This window comes from Jaculus jaculus, chromosome 9 (genome assembly GCF_020740685.1).
Source record: "Jaculus jaculus isolate mJacJac1 chromosome 9, mJacJac1.mat.Y.cur, whole genome shotgun sequence".
In the NCBI taxonomy this organism is placed as follows: domain Eukaryota; kingdom Metazoa; phylum Chordata; class Mammalia; order Rodentia; family Dipodidae; genus Jaculus; species Jaculus jaculus.
The window spans coordinates 98,253,052-98,272,489 of NC_059110.1; the positions used below are offsets into that span (position 1 = coordinate 98,253,052).

Genomic DNA, 19,438 nt, shown 5'->3' on the forward strand with positions numbered 1-19,438 from the left:
CACCATCATGAAAACAAATGATCATAAATGTTGGCGGGGATGTGGAAAAAGAGGAACCCTTCTACACTGCTGGTGGGAATGGAATCTGGTCCAGCCATTGTGGAAATCAGTGTGGAGGTTCCTAAAACAGCTAAAGATGGATCTACCATATGACCAAGCTATAGCACTCCTAGGCATATATCCGAAGGACTCATCTCATTTCCTTAGAAGTACGTGCTCACCCATGTTTATTGCTGCTCAATTTATAATAGCTGGGAAATGGAACCAGCCTAGATGTCCCTCAACTGATGAGTGGATAATGAAGATGTGGCACATTTATACAATGGAGTTCTACTCAGCGGTAAAGAAAAATGAAGTTATGAAATTTGCAGAAAAATGGATGGACCTGGAAAGGATTATACTAAGTGAGGTAACCCAGGCCCAGAAAGCCAACCGCCACATGTTCTCTCTCATATGTGGATCCTAGCTACAGATGATTGGGCTTCTGTGTGAGAAGGAAAATACTTAGTAGCAGAGGCCAGTAAGTTAACAAGGAGACATAAAGGGAAGAGAAAGGAAGGGAGGAGGGTACTTAATAGGTTGATATTGTATATATGTAAGTACAATGATTGAGATGGGGAGGTAATGTGATGGAGAATGGAATTTCAAAGGGGAAAGTGTGGGGGGGGAGGGAATTACCATGGGATATTTTTTTATAATCATGGAAATCGTTAATAAAAATTTAAAAAAAAAAAGAATGTAAAAAATACAAATTTCAGGTTTTTTTCCCCCCAAGGTAGGGTTTCGCTGTAGCCCAGGTTGACCTGGAATTTACTCTATAGTTTCAGGGTATCCTTGAATTCAAGGTGATCCTCCTACTTTTGTCTCCCGAGTGCTAGGATTAAAGGTGTGCTCCAGTACACCCGGCTTCAAATTTTCTTCAAACCAGTCATGGTGGCACACACCTTTAATCCCAGCACTCAGGAGGCATGAGTTTGAGGCCACCCTGAGACTACAGAGTGAAGTTCATCCAGGTCATCCTGGTCTAGAGTGAGAACCCTACATTTTTTAGTTTTTTTTTTTTCTTTGGTTTTTCAAGGTAGGGTCTCAGTCTAGCTCAAGCTGACCTATAGTTCACTATGTAGTCTCAGGTTGGCCTCGAACTGAACCCTACTTTGAAAAACAAAAACAGAAAAGTTTGTATATGTGTTTGCATGCATGTATGTATGTATGTATGTGTGTGTGTATATGTGTATATGTATGTATGTATGTATGTATGTATGTATGTATGTATGTGTATATATATACATATATATATAAAGTCAAGGTCTCTTAGTGGTATAAATGAATGTTGAGCTTTATGTGAGTGGCTGGGAATTGAACCTGGCCTTGCAGGCTTTGCAGGTAAGCCCCTTTATTTATTTATTTACTTTTATTTTATTTTATATATTTGCGAAATTGAAGGTTTAAAGAGATGGAGAGAGAGAGAAAGAGAGGATGGGCATGCCTGGGCCTTCAGCCTCTGCAAACAAACTCCAGACACAAGTACTACCTTGTGCATATGGCTTTTGTGGTTTGTTGAAAATTGAACCTGGGTCCTTTGGCTTTGCAGACAAGTGCCTTAACTGCTAAACCATCTCTCCAGCCCTACTTTTAATTATTTTTTAAGATTCATTTTTATTTTTATTTATTTATTTGAGAACGACAGACAAAGAGACAGAGAGAGAGAATGGGCACACCAGGGCCTCCAGCCACTGCATATAAACTCCAGTCGTGTGTGCCCCCTTGTGCATCTGGCTAATGTGGGTCCTGGGGAATCAAGCCTCGAACCGGGATCCTTATTCACAGGCAAGCACTTAACCGCTAAGCCATCCCTCCAGCCCACTCTCAGTCTCACTCTAGCACAGGCTGACCTGGAACTCACTCTATAGTCCCAGACTGGCCATAAACTCTTGGCAATCTTCCTACCTTTGCTTCCCAAGTACTAGGATTAAAGATGTGTGCTGTCTCACCTGGCTAGTTTTTATCTTTCATTCATTCACATGGCAAACCATCAATTTCTTTTAAGTACAATCACAGTGTGGCAATGCTGTATTCTCTTATTTTGATCAAAATTTTGATGAACTTTTGAAAATATATCTGAAGGTTGGATGAAGTGATACTCAATTTATAATCATATACCAAATTTATAACACTTTAACAACATTGTCTATAGTTGTTTCTTCATCATAAACTTAAATGATATTTAATAACTTTTGCGATGTTCTAATTCTAATGATAGTGCCACAAGCCCACCACATAATCTAAAGGTGTTTGGCAGCAAAATGGATTATTTTCCTTTAGTCTATTTTATGGGTTTGATTTAGTTCTTTTTGGAGAAGATTGTTGCTTAATTGTGGCCTATCTACTATCTATTTAGTGTTTTGTTCGTTTTTGTTGTTGTTGTTTTGTTTTGTTTTTGTTTTTTGAGGTAGGGTCTCACCCTAGCCCAAGCTGACCTGTCACTTACTTTGTAGTTCCAGGCTGGCCTTGAACTGCCAGAGACCCTCCCACTTCTGCCTCTGGACTGCTGGGATTAAAGGCATGTACCACTATGCCCAGCCTAAATATATTAAAATATATATACTGTTTGAAATTGGACCACAGAGATGGCTCTGGTTAAAAGTGCTTGCTTTGCTGGGTGTGATGGCGCACACCTTTAATTCCAGCACTTGGGAGGCAGAGGTAGGAGGATCACCATGAGTTTGAGGCTACCCTGAGACTACGTAGAGGATTCCAGGTCAGCCTGAGCTAAAGTAAGACCCTACCTGGAAAAAAAAAAAAAAAAAAACTGCTTGCTTAAAGCCTGATGGCCCAGATTCAAGTCCCCAGTACCCCTGTAAAAATCCAGTTGCACAAAGTAGCACATGCATCTAGAGTTTGTTTGCAGTGACATGAGGCCCTAGTGTGCCTATACACACACACATACACACACACACTCTCTCTTTCATAAATAAAATGTTTCGTAAATTTATTTATTGGGAGGGGTAGAAAGAGGCAGATAAAGATAAGAGGATGGGCACACCAGGACCTCCAGCCACTGCAAACAAATTGCATGTGCCACCTTGTGCATCTGGCTTATCAAATCTGGGTCCTTCGGCTTTGTAGGCAAGTGCCTCAGCCACTAAGCCATCTCTCCAGCCTAAGAAAAAGATTTTAAAATGTTTATCCCTTAAATATATTCATATTCTGGGCTGGAGAGATGGCTTAGCGGTTAAGCGCTTGCCTGTGAAGCCTAAGGACCCCGGTTCGAGGCTCGGTTCCCCAGGTCCCACGTTAGCCAGATGCACAAGGGGGCGCACGCATCTGGAGTTCGTTTGCAGAGGCTGGAAGCCCTGGCACGCCCATTCTCTCTCTCTCCCTCTCTCTGTCCTTCTCTCTGTGTCTGTCGGTCTCAAATAAATAAATAAAAATTAAAAAAATATATATATATATATTCATATTCTAGACCTACAAAAGTATATATTTGCTAGTAAGTAGCTTTAAATCAAGTATGTGTTGTATCTCCAATTTAATCACTCATTTGTGATGATTATGCTGAATATTATGATTAATGAGAATTTGAAAATACTTCATCACTACTACTTTTAATTACATTTTCAAGATAATGCTTTTAAAAAAATGAAATGGAATATTAACTTAATGTAAGGTAATTTTTTAATTTTTATTTCTTTTTAGTGAATTAGTACCATCTTATGATTCAGCTACCTTTGTTTTAGAGAACTTCAGGTAAGAGGTTTTGAACATTGAACACTGTGTTTTTGTTTGTGTATGTGTACATAAGGAAGAGCCAGCAAGGTCTCATTTCTTGGTAGGGTAAGAATCTAAAGAACTATGTCACTGTTTAGTAGTCTTAGAAGAAACAAATTTTCTATTAGAAACAATTGGTCTGGAGTAAAGAGGATGAGTGTCCCTTACCTGAAATATTTTGGGTCAGAAATGTTTTGAATTACAGTTTTTTTTTTCTTTCTTTCTTTTTGAGGCAGAATCTTACTCTAGAACAGGCTGACCTGAAACTCACTGTAGTCCAGGTCACTGTAGCCTCAAACTGAGGGTAAGTCTTCTACTTGGCCTCTCAGGTGTTAGGATTTCTAGGCATGAGCCATAACCGCACATGGCTGGGTCTTAAGTTTTATTATATTGGTGGCCTCATGTTGGGGATCAAAAATTTCAGATATTGGGCTGAAGAAATGGTTAGCAGTTAAGGCGTTTGCCTGCGAAGCCTAAGACCCAGGTTCAATTCTCCGGTCCCTTGTAAGCCAAGCTCATGCGTACGCAGTGGCTAGAGGCCCTGGCACACCCATTCTCACTCGCTATCTTCTCTCCCTCTCTCTTTCCATAATAAATAAATAAAATATTTAAAAATTTCAGATACTGGATTTCAGATTTTGGAAGGTGTGCTCAATTGTATCTTCAGGATTGTTTGTTTCTCTTTTCTTGGAAAATTAAGTATTTTAAAAGAGAAAGTCCACTTAGCTTTTGCTGATATGGGAAGTGGGGAACATATATTGTTAGGGAGCATTCCTAAGAAATAAAAATTGTGGTCAAAAGTCTTTTAGGGTCTGTTTATCTCAGGTCAGAGTGAGGAATTATGGATAAGAGGCTTGTATTGTCAGTTGGTAAGCTTTTAAGTTGCATGTTAATTTTACTAGCTTTTACTGTTGTTTTTTTTTTCCCTAGAATTGGAAGCAAAGATCTTAAAATACAAAGGTTCTGAGGGACTGGTCTTTAGTGGCAACATTAAAATGGGAATTAAGAATATAAGGTCTGCCGGGCATGGTGGCACATGCCTTTAATCCCAGCTGAGGTAGGAGGATTGCCGTGAGTTCGAGGCCACCCTGAAACTACATAGTGAATTCCAGGTCAGCCTGGGCTAGAGTGAGACCCTACCTCAAAAAACAAAACAAAACAAAACAAAAGAACATAAGGTCTTTGAGAAAGAAATGGTAGTAGATGCTTATTACTAAAAAGTCTTATTTGTAGGAATTTTCTTCATTTATTTGCTTTCCTTTTTCTTTGTTTTTCTTCTTTCTTCTTTTTCTTTTTTTTGGGGGGGAGGGGGCTGGGGTTGAATCTCATTCTAGCCCAGACTAATTTGAAACTTACTGAATAGCCCATGCTGGCCTTGAGTCCATGGTATTCTTCCTACCTCAGCCCCTCAAGTGCTAGAATTACAGGGTGAGTCCTCACTTGCTGGCTTAATTTATGGCTTTTGTTTGTTTGTTTGTTTGTTTGTTTTGAGGTAGGGTCTCACCCTACCTCAGGCTGTCCTGTAGTACTAGGCTGACCTTGAACACTTAGCGGTCTTCCTAACTCTGTCTCCTGAGTCCTGGGATTAAAGATGTGTGCCACCACAGCTGGCTGAATTCTAATTCTAAGTTTTTGAAAGTATTTTTATATATTTATTTGTGAGCCGAGAGAGTGAGCGAGAGAGCATGGGTATACCAGGGCCTCTTGCTGCTGTAAACAAACTCCAGACACATGTACCACTTTATGCATCTGGTTTTACATGGGTTGTAGGGAATTGGACTCAGGCTGGCAGGCTTACAAGCAAGCATCTTTAACTGCTGAGCAACTTCCCAGCCCCTTATCACTTTTGTGTTTTTCCATTGTAAGGGTCTCACTCTTACCTCAGGCAGACCTGGAACTCACTCTGACTTGTTTCTTATAGAATGATTGTGGCTAAATACTCTCTGAATTTTTCCCTACACATTTTAAGGGTTAGCACATGTTCTTGTTTTTCCATTAGACCCAAAAATGCTGCAAAGAAGTTGAAGAAACATTCTTGTCTAAATAAATATATAAATATATAAATAAATATATTTTTGGTTTTGCTCTTTGCACAGAGGCCATGCCAATCTCTGTATTGTTCCAATTTTAATATGTGTGTTGCCAAGGTGATCACAGATTTACTTTTTGTTTCAGTTTGTTTTTAAATCCTTTTTGATGCTGGGAATTGAACTCAGAACCCAGATTCATGTGCATGCTGTACCTCTGGACTACTCCTCCACCCCAGCATTTTGTTTGCTTGTTTATTTATTTAATTTGTATTTTTAGTCTTGATTTTGTTGTTGTTTTTTTCGAGGTAGGGTTTCACTGTAGCCCAGGCCAACTTGGAATTCACTAGTCTCAGAGTGGCTTCGAACTCATAGCAATCCTCTTACCTCTGCCTCCCAAGTGCTGGGATTCTTTTGATTTTTTTGAGGTAGGGACTCGCACTAGTCCAGGCTGACCTGGAATTCACTGTGTAGTCTCAGGGTGTCCTCAAACTCATGGCGCTCCTCCTACTTCTGCCTCCCAAGTGCTGGGATTAAAGGCATGAGCCATCATGCTGGGCTTTGTTTTTTTTTTAATGATAAAGGCTGCTTAAATTTCAGATATGTTCTTTTAAATGTCATGTTTCTGCAGTTTTGTCTTCTTGGGTGGCAGGGGTGGGGCTTAAAAGATACAACTATTTCAGCATTAATTTTTTCTCCACTTGAGAATATAAGTGTATCTAAATTTAGTGACATGGTGACTTGTTTTGTAACCTTGACTTGTTCAGGATTTTGTATATTACAGATTATGGTTATTGATTTTTTTTTTCCTGTTTTTACTTCATAACGGTTTTGATCGTGATTTTTTTGTTGGTTTTCCTTTTCTTTAGCACTTTGCGCCAGAGAGCAGATCCTGTTTATAGCCCACCTCTTCAAGTTTCAGGACTTTGTTGGAGGTTAAAAGTTTATCCAGTAAGTTCATATTTTTAATAAATTTTGAACCAAATGTCCTAGTTTGTTTAGTACTTTTTAGTATACTAGTTTACTTTTTAAATATTTTATTTATTTACTTATTAGCGAGAGAATGGGTACACCAGGGCCTCTTGCCACTGCAACCAAAGTCCAGATGCATGTGACACTTTGTGTATATGGCTTTTACATGGCTACTAGGGAATCAAACCAGGGCCCAGCAGTCTTTGCAAGCAAATACCCTTAACCACTGAGCCATCTTTCCAATCCTAGTTTACTTTTTAGAGGACCAAGGAAATTAATGACAATTTTGTATTTTTATGGGCTTATTGCTAAATCTGTGAAAATGCCAGTTAAATTTGGACAGTATAAACTTGAACCTCACTAAATTTTTTCTTTTTTTTTTTAAGATAGGGTCTTACTGTAGCCTAGGCTGTCCTCCTCTGTAGTTCCAAGCTGGCTTTGAACTCAAAATGATCCTCCTATCTCTGCCTCCTGAGTGCTGGGTTAAAGGCATGTACCAGCCACGCCTGGCTTTCCCCAGTTGTTAAAAAAGTATTTTTGTGGGCTGGAGAAGATGGCTTAGTGTTTAAGGCATTTGTCTGCAAAGCCAGAGAACCCTGGTTTGATTCCCCAGGACGCATGTAAGCCAGATGCACAAGGAAACGCATGCATCTGGAGTTCGTCTGCAGTGGCTGGAGGCCCTGGTGTGCCCATTCTCTTTCTCTCTCTCTACCTCTTTATCTCAAGTAAATAAATAAATAAAACACATTTAAAAATATTTTTGTTTATTTGCAATCAGAAAGAAGGGAAAAGGATGGTACACCAGGGCCTCTTGCCAGGACTAATGAACTCAAGACACCTGCACCTATTTGTGCATCTGGAAGTGCTACGTGGGTACTAGAGAATCAAATCCAGGCTGTCAGGCTTTATAAGCAAGTGCCTTTAACCACTGAAACATTTCTCTAGCCCTCTTGCCCTTTTTTTTTTTTTAGGTATGATTTCACTCTAATTTAGGCTCTTCTGAAACTTTCTCTGTCTGTAGTCCCAGGCTGGCCTCCAACTAAGGCAACTAAGGATCCTACCTCTGCCTTCCAAGTGTGCCACCATGCCCAGACCCCCTTTTTATTTTTACTTTTTTTTAGTTGGGAGATTTTTTTTTAAATTTTTATTTATTTGAGAGTGACAGACAGTGAGAGAAAGAGGCAGAGAGAGAGAGAGAGGAGAGTGGGCACACCAGGGCTTCTAGCCACTGCATAAGAACTCCAGATGCATGCGCCCCCTTGTGCATCTGGCTAATGTGGGTCCTGGGGAATCGAGTCTTGAACCAGGGTCCTTAGGCTTCACAGGCAAGCACTCAACCGCTAAGCCATCTCTCCAGCCCTGGGAGATTTTTGATAACTGTTCGGATCTCCATGCTTGTTATAGGTCTATTTAAGTGATTAATCTCATCTTGATTTAATTTAGGTAGGTCATATAAATCAAGGAACTCATCCATTTCTTTCAGATTTTCATACTTTGTGGAGTATATGCTTTTATAGTATGTCCCTATGATTTTTTGAATTTTTCTGGCATCTGTTGTAATGTTACCTTTTTCATCTCTAATTTTATTAATTTGTGTATTTTTACTTTTTTAATATTTTATTTATTTATTTACTTGACAGAGAAAGAGGGAGTGAGAGAGAGATGCCTTAGCTGCTACATCAAAAAAAAGGGGGGGCTGGAGGGATAGCTTGGCACTTAAGGCATTTGCCTGCAAAGCCAAAGGACCCAGGTTCAATTCCCCAGGACCTATGATAGCCAGATGCATCAGGGGTACAAGCGTCTGGAGTTCGTTTGCAGTAGCTGGAAGTCCTGGTGTGCCCATTCTCTCTCTCTCTCTCACCCCATCCTGGATGGTGACCTCCTGGAGGCCATATCATTGGATTTCACCTTCTTCTGTTTTTTGATAGAGCTCACTGTTTCAACTAAACTAGCTAGCCAGCCATCTCTGGTTTCCTTCCTGTCTTTATTTCCTCAGTGTTGGGATTACAGGTGTGTATCACTATGCTTGTTATTTATGTCTGCTCTGGGGATCTGAACTCAGGTCTTCTTGCTTACAGATATACATGCCCCATTTGCATGTGCGCAGAGATCAGAGGAGGATGTTGTGTGGCCTCCTCTATCACTCTTCCACCTCATTTCCTTGAGACAGAAACTGTCACCAAACCTGAAGCTCATCATTTCTTTTTGGTTCAGCTGGGTGGCTTATGAGCCCCAGTGATCCTCTGTATCCCCCATCTCAGTACTGTACAGCCATACTGTGGATTTTTTTTTTTTTCTTTTGAGGTAGGGTGTAGAGAATGTACTTAGGTCCTCATGATTAAGTACACTTAACTGCTGAACTATCTCCTCAATCCTATTTTCACTTAATTTTTTTTTTTTTTTAGTTAGAAAATATATTTTTTATGTAGGAGTGTGAGGCAGAGAGAGAGAATTGGCTCATCAGGGCCTCTAGCCACTGCAATTGAACTCCAGATTCATGCATCACCTTGTGTGTGTCTGGCTTATGTGGGTTCTGGGGAGTTGTACCTGGGTCCTTAGGCTTTGCAGTTAAGTGCCGTAACCATTAAGCCATAACTCCAGCCCTAAAAAATTTTTTTATAAATATTTTTATTTATTTGCAAGCAAAGGGCAGGGGGCAGGTAGGAAGGGAAAAGGAGAGAGGAAGACAATGGATATGCCAGGGCCTCTAGCTCCTGCAAATGTGCTCTAGATGCATGTGCCATTTTACATGGGTACTGGGGAATTGAACCTGGTGTCAGGCTCTGCAGGCAAGTGCCTTAACTGCTGAGTCATCTTTCCAGCCCTAAAATGTTTTTAAATTTATTTTCAAAAAGAGAGAAAGAGAGCATGGGCATGCCAGGGTCTCTTACTGCTGCAAATGAATTCCAGATGCATGTGACACTTTGTGCATCTGGTTTTACAAACTGAGTAATTGAACCTGTGCCTGCAGGTGTTATAAGCAAGTACACGTTTGTTAGTGGGCTTAATTAAATATATTGGGTTTTAAATTTTTCTTCTATTAATCTTTTTTGAGAGAAGGAAACAGGCGGAGAAAGAATGGGCATGTCAGCGCTTCCAGCCATTACAAACGAACTCCAGACGCATGCGCCATCTTGTACATCTGGCTTATGTTGGTCCAGGGGAATAGAACTGAGGTTCTTTGGCTTTGCAGGCAAATGCCTTAACTATCTCTTAAATCATCTCTCCAGCCCCTAGTCTTTTAAAAGAAAATACTTTTATTTTTGCTTGTTTATTTGAGAGGAAGAAGCAGAGAGAGAGGGAGAGAATGAGCACATGAGGGTCTCTAGTCATTACAAATGAATTCCAGATGCATGCTGGCCTCAAACTCCTGGTAATCGTTTTTTTTGTGAACTTCCCCCCCCCCCCCCCCGCTGAGGACTGAATACAGAGCTTTGTGCTTGCTAGGCAAGCAATCATCCACTGAGCTAAATCCCCAACTCCCTGGCCTCAAACAACTGATCCTCCTGCATCTGCTTCTTTTTTAAAAATTTGTTTTATTTTATTTTATTTTTTTTGGTTTTTCGAGGTAGAGTCTCACTCTAGCTCAGGTTGATCTGGAATTCACTGTGTATGTAGTCTCAGGGTGGCCTTGAACTCATGGTGATCCTATCTCTGCCTGCCAAGTGCTGGGATTAAAGGCATGTGCCACCACACCCAGTTCACAACCAGCTCTTTTATGATCTTATTTGTACTATTATTTTGTGCATGTGTATTGTGTAACATGAGCATGCATATTGTGGACATAATGCATATGTGGTTCTGTGTGCATGTGTGTGGAGGCATATCTTATTTTTTAATACTGGGTCTCTCACTGAACCTGGAGTTCCAGAATTTAGCTAGATTAGCTAGCCAACAAACACTGAAATTTTCCTGTTTTTCGCTTTCCAGCTGTGGGATTACAGGCTGTGGCCACCATGCCCGTCTTATATATGTGTGTTGGGGATCTGAACTAAGGTTCTCATGTGTGCATGGCCAGCACTTTACTTACTGACTGAGCCATTTGCCCAGTTATCAAATATTAGTGTATATTTTGTTTGTTGGCTTCATATGGTAAATTAAGTTGATCTGGAGTTTGTATCTGCATAACCTCTTCTGCTTATTTTAGGATGGAAATGGAGTTGTGCGTGGTTATTACTTATCTGTATTTCTGGAACTCTCAGCTGGCTTACCTGAAACTTCCAAGTAAGAGATGTAATTAAATAACAGCCTTAATATGCATTTATATGTAGTACCCTAGCAACTTTGGTAATGACTGTATTGGTATCTCTTTTGTTCTTTTTTCTTTTTTTTGAGGCACAGGATGGCCTCAAACTCATGGTAATCCTCCTGTTTCTATCTCTTTTTTTTTAATTTTTTATTTATTTTTTTTTGAGGTAGGGTCTCACTCTGGTCCAGGCTGACCTGGAATTAACTCTGTAGTCTCAGAGTGGCCTTGAACTCATGGCGATCCTCCTACCTCTGCCTCCCAAGTGCTGGGATTAAAGGCATGCCATCATGCTTAGCTTCCTTTTCTTTTTCATTTTTTAAAAAATATTTTATTTTTATTTATTTATTTGAGGGAGAGAGACAAAAAGAGGGAGAATGGGTGTGCCAGGGCCTATAGCCACTGCAAACAAACTCCAGACTCATGCTCCACCTTGTGCATCTGGCTTATGTTCATCCTGGGGAATCCAACTGAGGTCCTTTGGCTTTGCAGGCAAGCGCTTTAACCGCTAATCATCACTCCAGCCCTCCTTTTCTTTTCTTTTCTCTTTTTTTTTCTTTTCTTTCTTTTTTAACACACTTTCTCTGTAGTCCAAGCTAACCTTGAATTTAAAATCCTCTGCCTCAACCTCTTAAGTGCTGGGATTATAGATGTATGCCAATATTGTTTTGTATTGTATTTTTGTATTGCTTGTGTTATTTCCTTTCTGTTTTTGTACTGCTGGGGAGCAAACACAAGACTGTGTACAAGTGCTTTACTACTGAACTATATCTCCACCCTTTGTTTTTTTTTTAAGATAGTATCTTTTAAGATGACTTTGAACTCTCAAAGTACTATAGGCTGGCCTAAAACTTAAAATCTTCCTGCCTCCATCTGGGTATGCTTGATAAAGATTAGAATTTGTATATTTGCTTGACATTGTCTAAACATATTCATGGAAGTTTTCTATACTGATAAAAAGTAATTAACATTTCAGGAAGCTTAGAAAAGAGTTCTGAATACCTTTTCTCTCAATATTGACAGGACATGCAATTGGAATTCAAGATTTAGAAGAATAAAAACTTGAATCAGGGCTGGAGAGATGGCTTAGCAGTTATGGTGCTTACCTGTGAAGCCTAAAGACCCAGGTTCAATTCCCCAGTACCCATGTAAGCCAGATGCACAAGGTTATTGGTGCATGCTTTTGGAGTTTGTTTGTAGTGGCTAGAGGGACTGGTGTGTGACTCTTTATCTGTCTGTTCCCCAATCCTCCCCATTCACCTTTTCTCTCAAATAAACAAAAATAAAATATATTTTTTTATTCTTTATTGACAACTTCCATGATTATAAACAATATTCCATGGTAATTCCCTCCCCACCACTTTCCCCTTTGAAACTCATTCTCCATCATGTCCCCTCCCCTCTCAATCAATCTCTTATTTTGATGTCATCATCTTTTTTACCTATTATGATGGTCTTGTGTATGCAGTGTCAGGTACTGTGAGATCATGGATATCCAGGTCATTTTGTGTCTGGAGGAGTATGTTGTAAGGAGTCCTACCTTTCCTTTGGCTCTTACATTCTTTCCACCACCTCTTCCACAATGGACCCTGAGCCATGGAAGGTGTGATAGAGATATTTCGGTTCTAAACACTCCTCTGTACCATCTTCTCAGTTCCAATGTACCTTTTGTGTGAGTTATCCCAAGGTAACTGCCATTTGAAAAGAGAAGGTTCTCTAACCAAAAGTGAGAGTTGCATTAATAAGTGAGTATGAACATTAAGAGAAGTGCTTATTGGGCAGTTTGGTGAACATAGTATATACATTTAGCCAGACAGCAGCAGACGTTACACCCTAGGAATCAAGACTACACTACCCCTGTTGTAGATTTTCAGTATCAGGGATGTATTCCCTCCAATGGAGTGGGCCTCCAGTCCAATTAAAGAGCAGTTGGATTCTCCCACAACACACATGCCACTATTGTACCTGTTGGCCCATTTCACCTGGCTGGCCAAATTATAAGGCTTGCAGTGTCCACTATTGGGTATCTTCACTGGTGATTTCTCTCTCTTACATTGAACTGCATACAGCATAGCTTTTTCCAGCTTTCTGTCAGCTGGCCTACATGGAGGAGGCTTTCAGCTCAGCTCCAGCAGGATTTCTCAGTGAATTTGCATCCCAAGTATGTGGAGTCTTCAGCAATAGTGTCAAGCCATCTATTCCTGGAGGGAAACCAAGGGCCTTGGCAATGACCTATGATGTTTTGGGGACATCAGAGAGTTTGTAGTAACAATCTATGGCTTCTGAGTATTCCACTGTTCAAAAAAGTAGTTTTCCATATTACTTATTTATGTCCTCCTAGACTTTTTTTCAAATTTTTATTAACAACTTCCATGATTATAAAAAAAATCCCATGGTAATGTCCTCCTTCCCCACTTTCCCCTTTGAAACTCCATTCTCCATCATATCTCCTCCCCATCTCAGCCAGTCTCTCTTTTATATTGATGTCATGATCTTTTCCTCCTCTTATGATGGTCTTGTGTAGGTAGTGTCAGGCACTGTGAGGTCATGGATATCCAGGCCATTTTGTGTCTGTGGGGAGCACATTGTGAGGAGTCCTACCCTTCCTTTGGCTCTTACATACTTTCCACCACCTCTTCCACATTAGATCCTGAGCCTTGGAAGATGTGATAGAGATATTATAGTACTGAGCACTCTGGTCACTTCTTTCCAGCACCATGATAACCTTCTGAGTCATCCCAAGGTCACTGCCATCTGAAAAGAGAAGATTCTGTACCGAAAGTGAGAGTAGTATTAATATAAGGGTATGAACATTAAGAGAATTACTGGGCAGTTTGGTAAGCATAGTATATACATTTAGCCAGACAGCAGCAGACATTACACACCTAGGGCTCATGACTAACCCTGTTTTAAGTTTTCACTATCGGATGTATTCCCTCCCGTGGGTGGGCCTCCAGTCCAATTAGAGGGCAGTTGGTTTACACCATGGCAGACGTGCCACTATTGTACCCGTTGGCTCATTTGGCCTGGCTGGCCAAATATAAGGCTTGCAGTGTCCACTGTTGAGTATATTCACTGGGCCTTGGCAATGGCCTACAATGTTTTGGGGGCATCAGAGATCTTTCTGGCCAATGACTCCCTGGAAGGTATTCCATCTCTGGCACTGAAAATTTTGTAGTAACAATCTATGGCTCCTGAGTGTTCCATTGTCCAAAAAAGTAGGTTTCCATATGATTTATTTGTATCCTCTTAGATTTTGATTAGCCATCCTTCCACCTTTCCTTTACTCAATCTTCCTCTGACCTCACTTTGGGCATTTTCACCCCTATTAATCTATTCTTCTACTTACATATAAACAATACCATCCTATTAAGTACCCCCCTCCCTTCCTTTCTCTTCCCTTTATATTTCTTTTCTAGTTTACTACCTTTTGCTACTGAATTTTCTTCCTGCTCACACAGAAGTCCAATCATCTGTAGCTATGATCCACTTATGAGAGAGAACATGTGACGCTTTGCTTTCTGGGCCTGGGTTACCTCACTTAGTATACTAAGTATCCTTTCCAGATCCATCCATTTTCCTGCAAATTTCATAACTTCATTTTTCTTTTCCTCTGTGTAGAACTCCATTGTATAAATGTGCCTTATCTTCATTATCCACTCATCAATTGAAGGACATCTAGGCTGGTTCCATTTCCCAGCTATTGTGAATTGAGTGGTGATAAACATGGTTGAGCAAGTATTTCTAAGATAATGAGATGAGTCCTTAGGATATATGCCTAGGAGTGCTATAGCTTGGTCATACGGTAGTGTAGAAGGGTTCCTCTTTTTCTACATCCTTGCCAGCATTTATGGTCATTTGTTGTCATGATGGTAGCCAATTTGACAGGAGTGAGATGGTATCTCAATGTAGTTTTTATCTGCATTTCCCTGATGGCTAGATTTGTAGAACATTTTTTCAGATGCTTATATGCCATCCATATGTCTTCTTTTGAGAACTCTATTTAGTTCCATAGCCTTTTTTTTTTTTTTGGTTTTTCAAGGCAAGGTCTCACTTTAGTCCAGGCTGACCTGGAATTAACTATGTAGTCTCAGGGTGGCCTCGAACTCATGGTGCTCCTCCTACCTCTGCCTCCCGAGTGCTAGGATTAAAGGCGTGCGCCACCACGCCCGGCCATAGCCCATTTTTTAACTGGGTTTGATTTCTTTTTTTTTTGAGTTCTTTGTATATCCTAGATATTAATCCTCTATCAGATGTGTAGCTGGCAAAGATTTTCTCCCATTCTGTAGATTGCCTCTTTGCTCTATTCACAGTGTCTTTTTGCTGTACAAAAGTTTTGTGATTTCCTGAGGTCCCAGTGGTTAATTGGTGGTGTTATTGCTTGAGTAATTGTGAATATATTCAGAAAGTCTTTGCCAAGATCAGTATGTTGAAGGATTTCCCCTATTTTTTCCTCTAGCAGTTTCAGAGTTTCAGGTCTGATGTTAAGGCCTTTGATCCATTTGAACTTAATTCTTGTGCATGGAGAGAGATAAGGATCTATTTTCATCCTTCTATAGATACATATCCAGTTTTCCCGACACCATTTGCTGAAGAATGTCTTTTCTCCAATGAGTTTTTTTGTCAAAGATCAGGTGGCTGTAGCTACCTGGACTTATATCTGGGTCCTCTATTCTGTTCCATTGATCTACATGTCTGCTTTTTTTCCAGTACCATGCTGTTTTTGTTACTATGGCTCGGTAGTATAGGTTAAAATCAGGTATGGTGATACCACCAGCCTTATTTTTGTTGCTCAAAATTGTTTTCAATAGTTAAGTTTCTTTTGTGCTTCCAAATGAATTTTTGGATTTGTTTGTTTTTTTATTCCTGTGAAGAAAGCCATTGGAATTTTGATGGGGATTGCATAAAATATGTAGATTGCTTTTGGTAAGAAGATTGCCATTTTCACAATATTGATTATTCTGACAAGAACAAGGGATGTCTTTCCATTTCCTATTGTCTTCTGCAATTTCTCATTTGAGTGTTTTAAAGTTTTCATTGTAGGGATCCTTCACTTCCTTGGTTAGGTTTATTCCAAGGTACTTTATTTATTTTTTTTTTTTATGCAATTGTGAATGGGAGTGATTCTCTGATTTCATCCTCTGTGTTTTAAAAAAACTTGAGTCTTTGTGTAGCAGTGTAGTAGATTGTATAAATTTTCATTTATTATTATTATTATTATTGTTTTGTTTTTGAGGTAAGGTCTCACTGTAGCTCAAGCTGACCTGAAATTCACTCTGTAGTCTCAGGTGCCCTTGAATTCACAGCAGTCCACCTACCTCTGCCTCCCAAGTGCTGGGATTGAAGGCGTGCTCCACCACACCTGGCTCAGAAGTATTTTTTAATTAATTCATTTATTTACTTGCAAACGGGGTTGAGGGAGAGAATATGCACACCAGGGCCTCTTGCCACTCCTTCCATATGAACACCATGCAACACATACGCCACTTTGTGAATTTGCCTTTACTTGAGTACTGGGGTATTGCATTTCAGCTGTCAGGCTTTGCAAACTGGTGCTGAGCCATCTCTCCAGGCCCAATATTTTCAAATTTTATTTTACCCAAATATCTTTATTAAAGTGTGTGTTAACATACACATGTTAGATTTAAATGAAAATTTCTACATAAGTGACATCTTGGTATTTATTCTCAGTAGTATTTACTGAGTGACTTTTAAAAAAAATAATTTATTTGAGAGAGAGAAGGTGGTAGAGAAGTTTATTTTCCTGATCTTTTGAGATGGCATCTCAAAAGCCACAAGTAAGGTTAGGAAGGTACCTCAGTACGTAAAAAATGCTTGCCCCTCAAATACAACAAGCTGATTGCCCATCTTGCTATGTATAGCCCAGGATGACCTTGAACTCCTGATCATCCTGCCTCTATTACCAAGTATTGAGATTGTAAGTGTTGCACCACCATGCCCAGTTAAGAATATTTTTTTAAGGAAAAGGTAGAATTTTCCCTAGAGAGGTTTATGGTATTATTAAGTTTATTGACTTTCAGACTGATAAAAGGGAAGACTTCAAATTTAAAATATGAGCCATGGGCTGGAGGGATGGCTTAGTGGTTAAGGTGTTTGTCTACAAAGCCAAAGGACCCAGGTTTAATTTCCAGGAACCACATTAGCCAGATGCACAAGGGGGCACACATGTCTGAAGTTTATTTGGTTCATTTGCAGTGGCTGGAGTACCTGGTGCACTCATTCTCTCTCTCTTCCTCTTTCTCTGTCAAATAAATAAATAAAAATAAAATATATTTTTAAAATAATAAAATAAACTATGAGCCATGCATGGTAGTGCATGCCTTTACTCCCAGCACTCTGGAAGCAGAGGTAGGAGGATTGTTGTGAGTTTGAGGCCACCCTCAGGCTGTGTAGTGAATTCCAGGTCAGCCTGGGCTAGAACAAGACCCTACCTTGAAAAACAAATGAAAAAAATCAAATTTAAACTATGTGATATTAGGGATGAAATGCTCTGTAAATAAGCTTAATTAATTTTTGCCTCCTGAGTGCTGGGATTAAATGCATGTACCACCAAGCCTGGCCAGTTTTTTATTTTTATTTTTTTATTTTTATGTGTGTGAGTGTGTGTGAGAGAGGCAGATAGAAAGAGAATGGGCATGCTAGGTCCTCTAGCCACTGCAAATGAACTCCAGATGCATGTGCCACCTTGTGCATCTGGCTTTACGTGGGTATAGGGAACTAAACCTGGGTCCTTAGGTTTTGCAGGCAAGTGCCTTAATTACTAAGCTATCTCTCCAACCTAGCAGGTCTCATTCTATCCCAGGCTGACCTGCAATTCATTCTGTAACCTTGGCTGGCCTCAAACTCATGGTAATCTTACTACCTCAACCTTACGAGTACTGGGATGAGCCACTATATGTAATAACAAGTTTCTTTTTATGTAATTTCTTAATGGCCTAAATGTTTACCTGCATCTGTCTTTTAAAAAATATTTCATTTCGCTGGGCATGATGGTGCATGCCTTTAATCCCGGCACTCAGGAGGCAGAGGTAGGAGGATTGCCGTGAGTTTGAGGCCACCCTAAGATTGCATAGTGAATTCCAGGTCAGGCTGGGCCAGAGTGAGATCCTACCTTGAAAAACAAAGCAATATATATATTTCATTTATTTATTTGGGGGGGGGGAGCAGATAAGTGTAGAGAGAGAATGAGCACTATTTATTTGCCAGCAGAGAGAGAGGAGAGAGAGAGAAAGAGAATGAGAATGGGCACATCAGGGCTTCTTGCCATTGCAAATAAACTCCAGATGCATGTACCACTTTGTGCATCTGGCTTTATGTGGGTACTAGCAAATAGAACCGAGGCTGTCAGGCTTTGCAAGCAACCACCTTTAACCACTTAGCCATATCTCCAGCCCATGTTGTTTATTTATTTGAGATAAGGAAAAAGAGAGAGAAAAGCAAATAGAAAGAAAGAGAGAATGGGTATGCCAGGTCTTCTAGCCACTGTAAACGAACTCCAGATAAATGCACCTTCTTGTGCATCTGGCTTTACGTGGATACTGGGGAATTGATCCTGGGTCCTTTGGCTTTACTCGCAAGGATGTCAACAGCTAAACCCTCTCTCCAGCCCCCTCATGTCAGTTTTTTTTTTTAAATTTTTTTAACTTTATTTTTATTTATTTGATCAAGAGAGAGAACGAGGCAGAGATAGAGGGAATGGGTGCACCAGGGCCTCCAGCTACTGCAAACAAACTCCGGATGCATGCACCCCCTTGTGCATTTGGCCTACGTGGGTCGTGGGGAATTGAACCAAGGTCCTTTGGCTTTGCAGGCAAATACCTTAACCACTAAGCCATCTTTCCAGCCCCCTCACGTCTGTCTTTTATTCTTACTTTGCTTACTATATTAATAGTGTCTTTCTTCATTTTAGGTATGAATATCGTGTAGAGATGGTTCATCAGTCCTGCAATGATCCTACCAAAAATATCATTCGAGAATTTGCATCTGACTTTGAAGTTGGAGAATGTTGGGGCTATAATAGATTTTTCCGTTTGGACTTACTTGCTAATGAAGGATACTTGAATCGACAAAATGATACTGTGATTTTAAGGTAAAAGGAAACATTTGCTATGTGATTTTCATTGTGTGTGGAGCAATAATGTCATCAGAACTTCATTTCAAAGTTCATTTATTTGAAACAAAGATGAATATTGAAATTCATAGTAAGTATAACTTTTTTCTGTTTTCGAGGTAGGGTTTCACTCTAGCTCAGGCTGATCTGGAAGTCACTATGTAGTCTCGGTTTGACCTTGAACTCACAATGATCATCCTACCTCTGCCTCCCAAGTGCTGGGGTTAAAGGCATGTGCCACTACGCCTGGCTCTAGTTTCTTAATTGTTTTATTTCAAGATTTCCATGTAGTCA

The 19,438-nt window shown here is 40.0% G+C and overlaps 1 protein-coding gene and 1 non-coding gene across 5 annotated transcripts in view; one reads left to right on the forward strand and one right to left on the reverse strand.

Annotated features, from left to right (window-relative positions):
• Positions 1 to 19,438, forward strand: part of Trim37 (tripartite motif containing 37) — a 171,476-nt gene that overhangs the window by 41,994 nt on the left and 110,044 nt on the right. For all 4 annotated transcript variants that reach the window (XM_045159189.1, XM_004664517.3, XM_045159191.1 and 1 more), the window contains 4 exons: positions 3,697 to 3,747; positions 6,665 to 6,746; positions 10,915 to 10,991; positions 18,944 to 19,123. In XM_045159189.1, coding sequence (XP_045015124.1) covers positions 3,697 to 3,747; positions 6,665 to 6,746; positions 10,915 to 10,991; positions 18,944 to 19,123 — 390 coding nt within the window. The remainder of the gene's footprint in view (positions 1 to 3,696; positions 3,748 to 6,664; positions 6,747 to 10,914; positions 10,992 to 18,943; positions 19,124 to 19,438) is intronic.
• Positions 5,820 to 5,923, reverse strand: LOC123463811. The gene has a single exon (XR_006639190.1). It is a non-coding gene; the product is annotated as a U6 spliceosomal RNA (small nuclear RNA).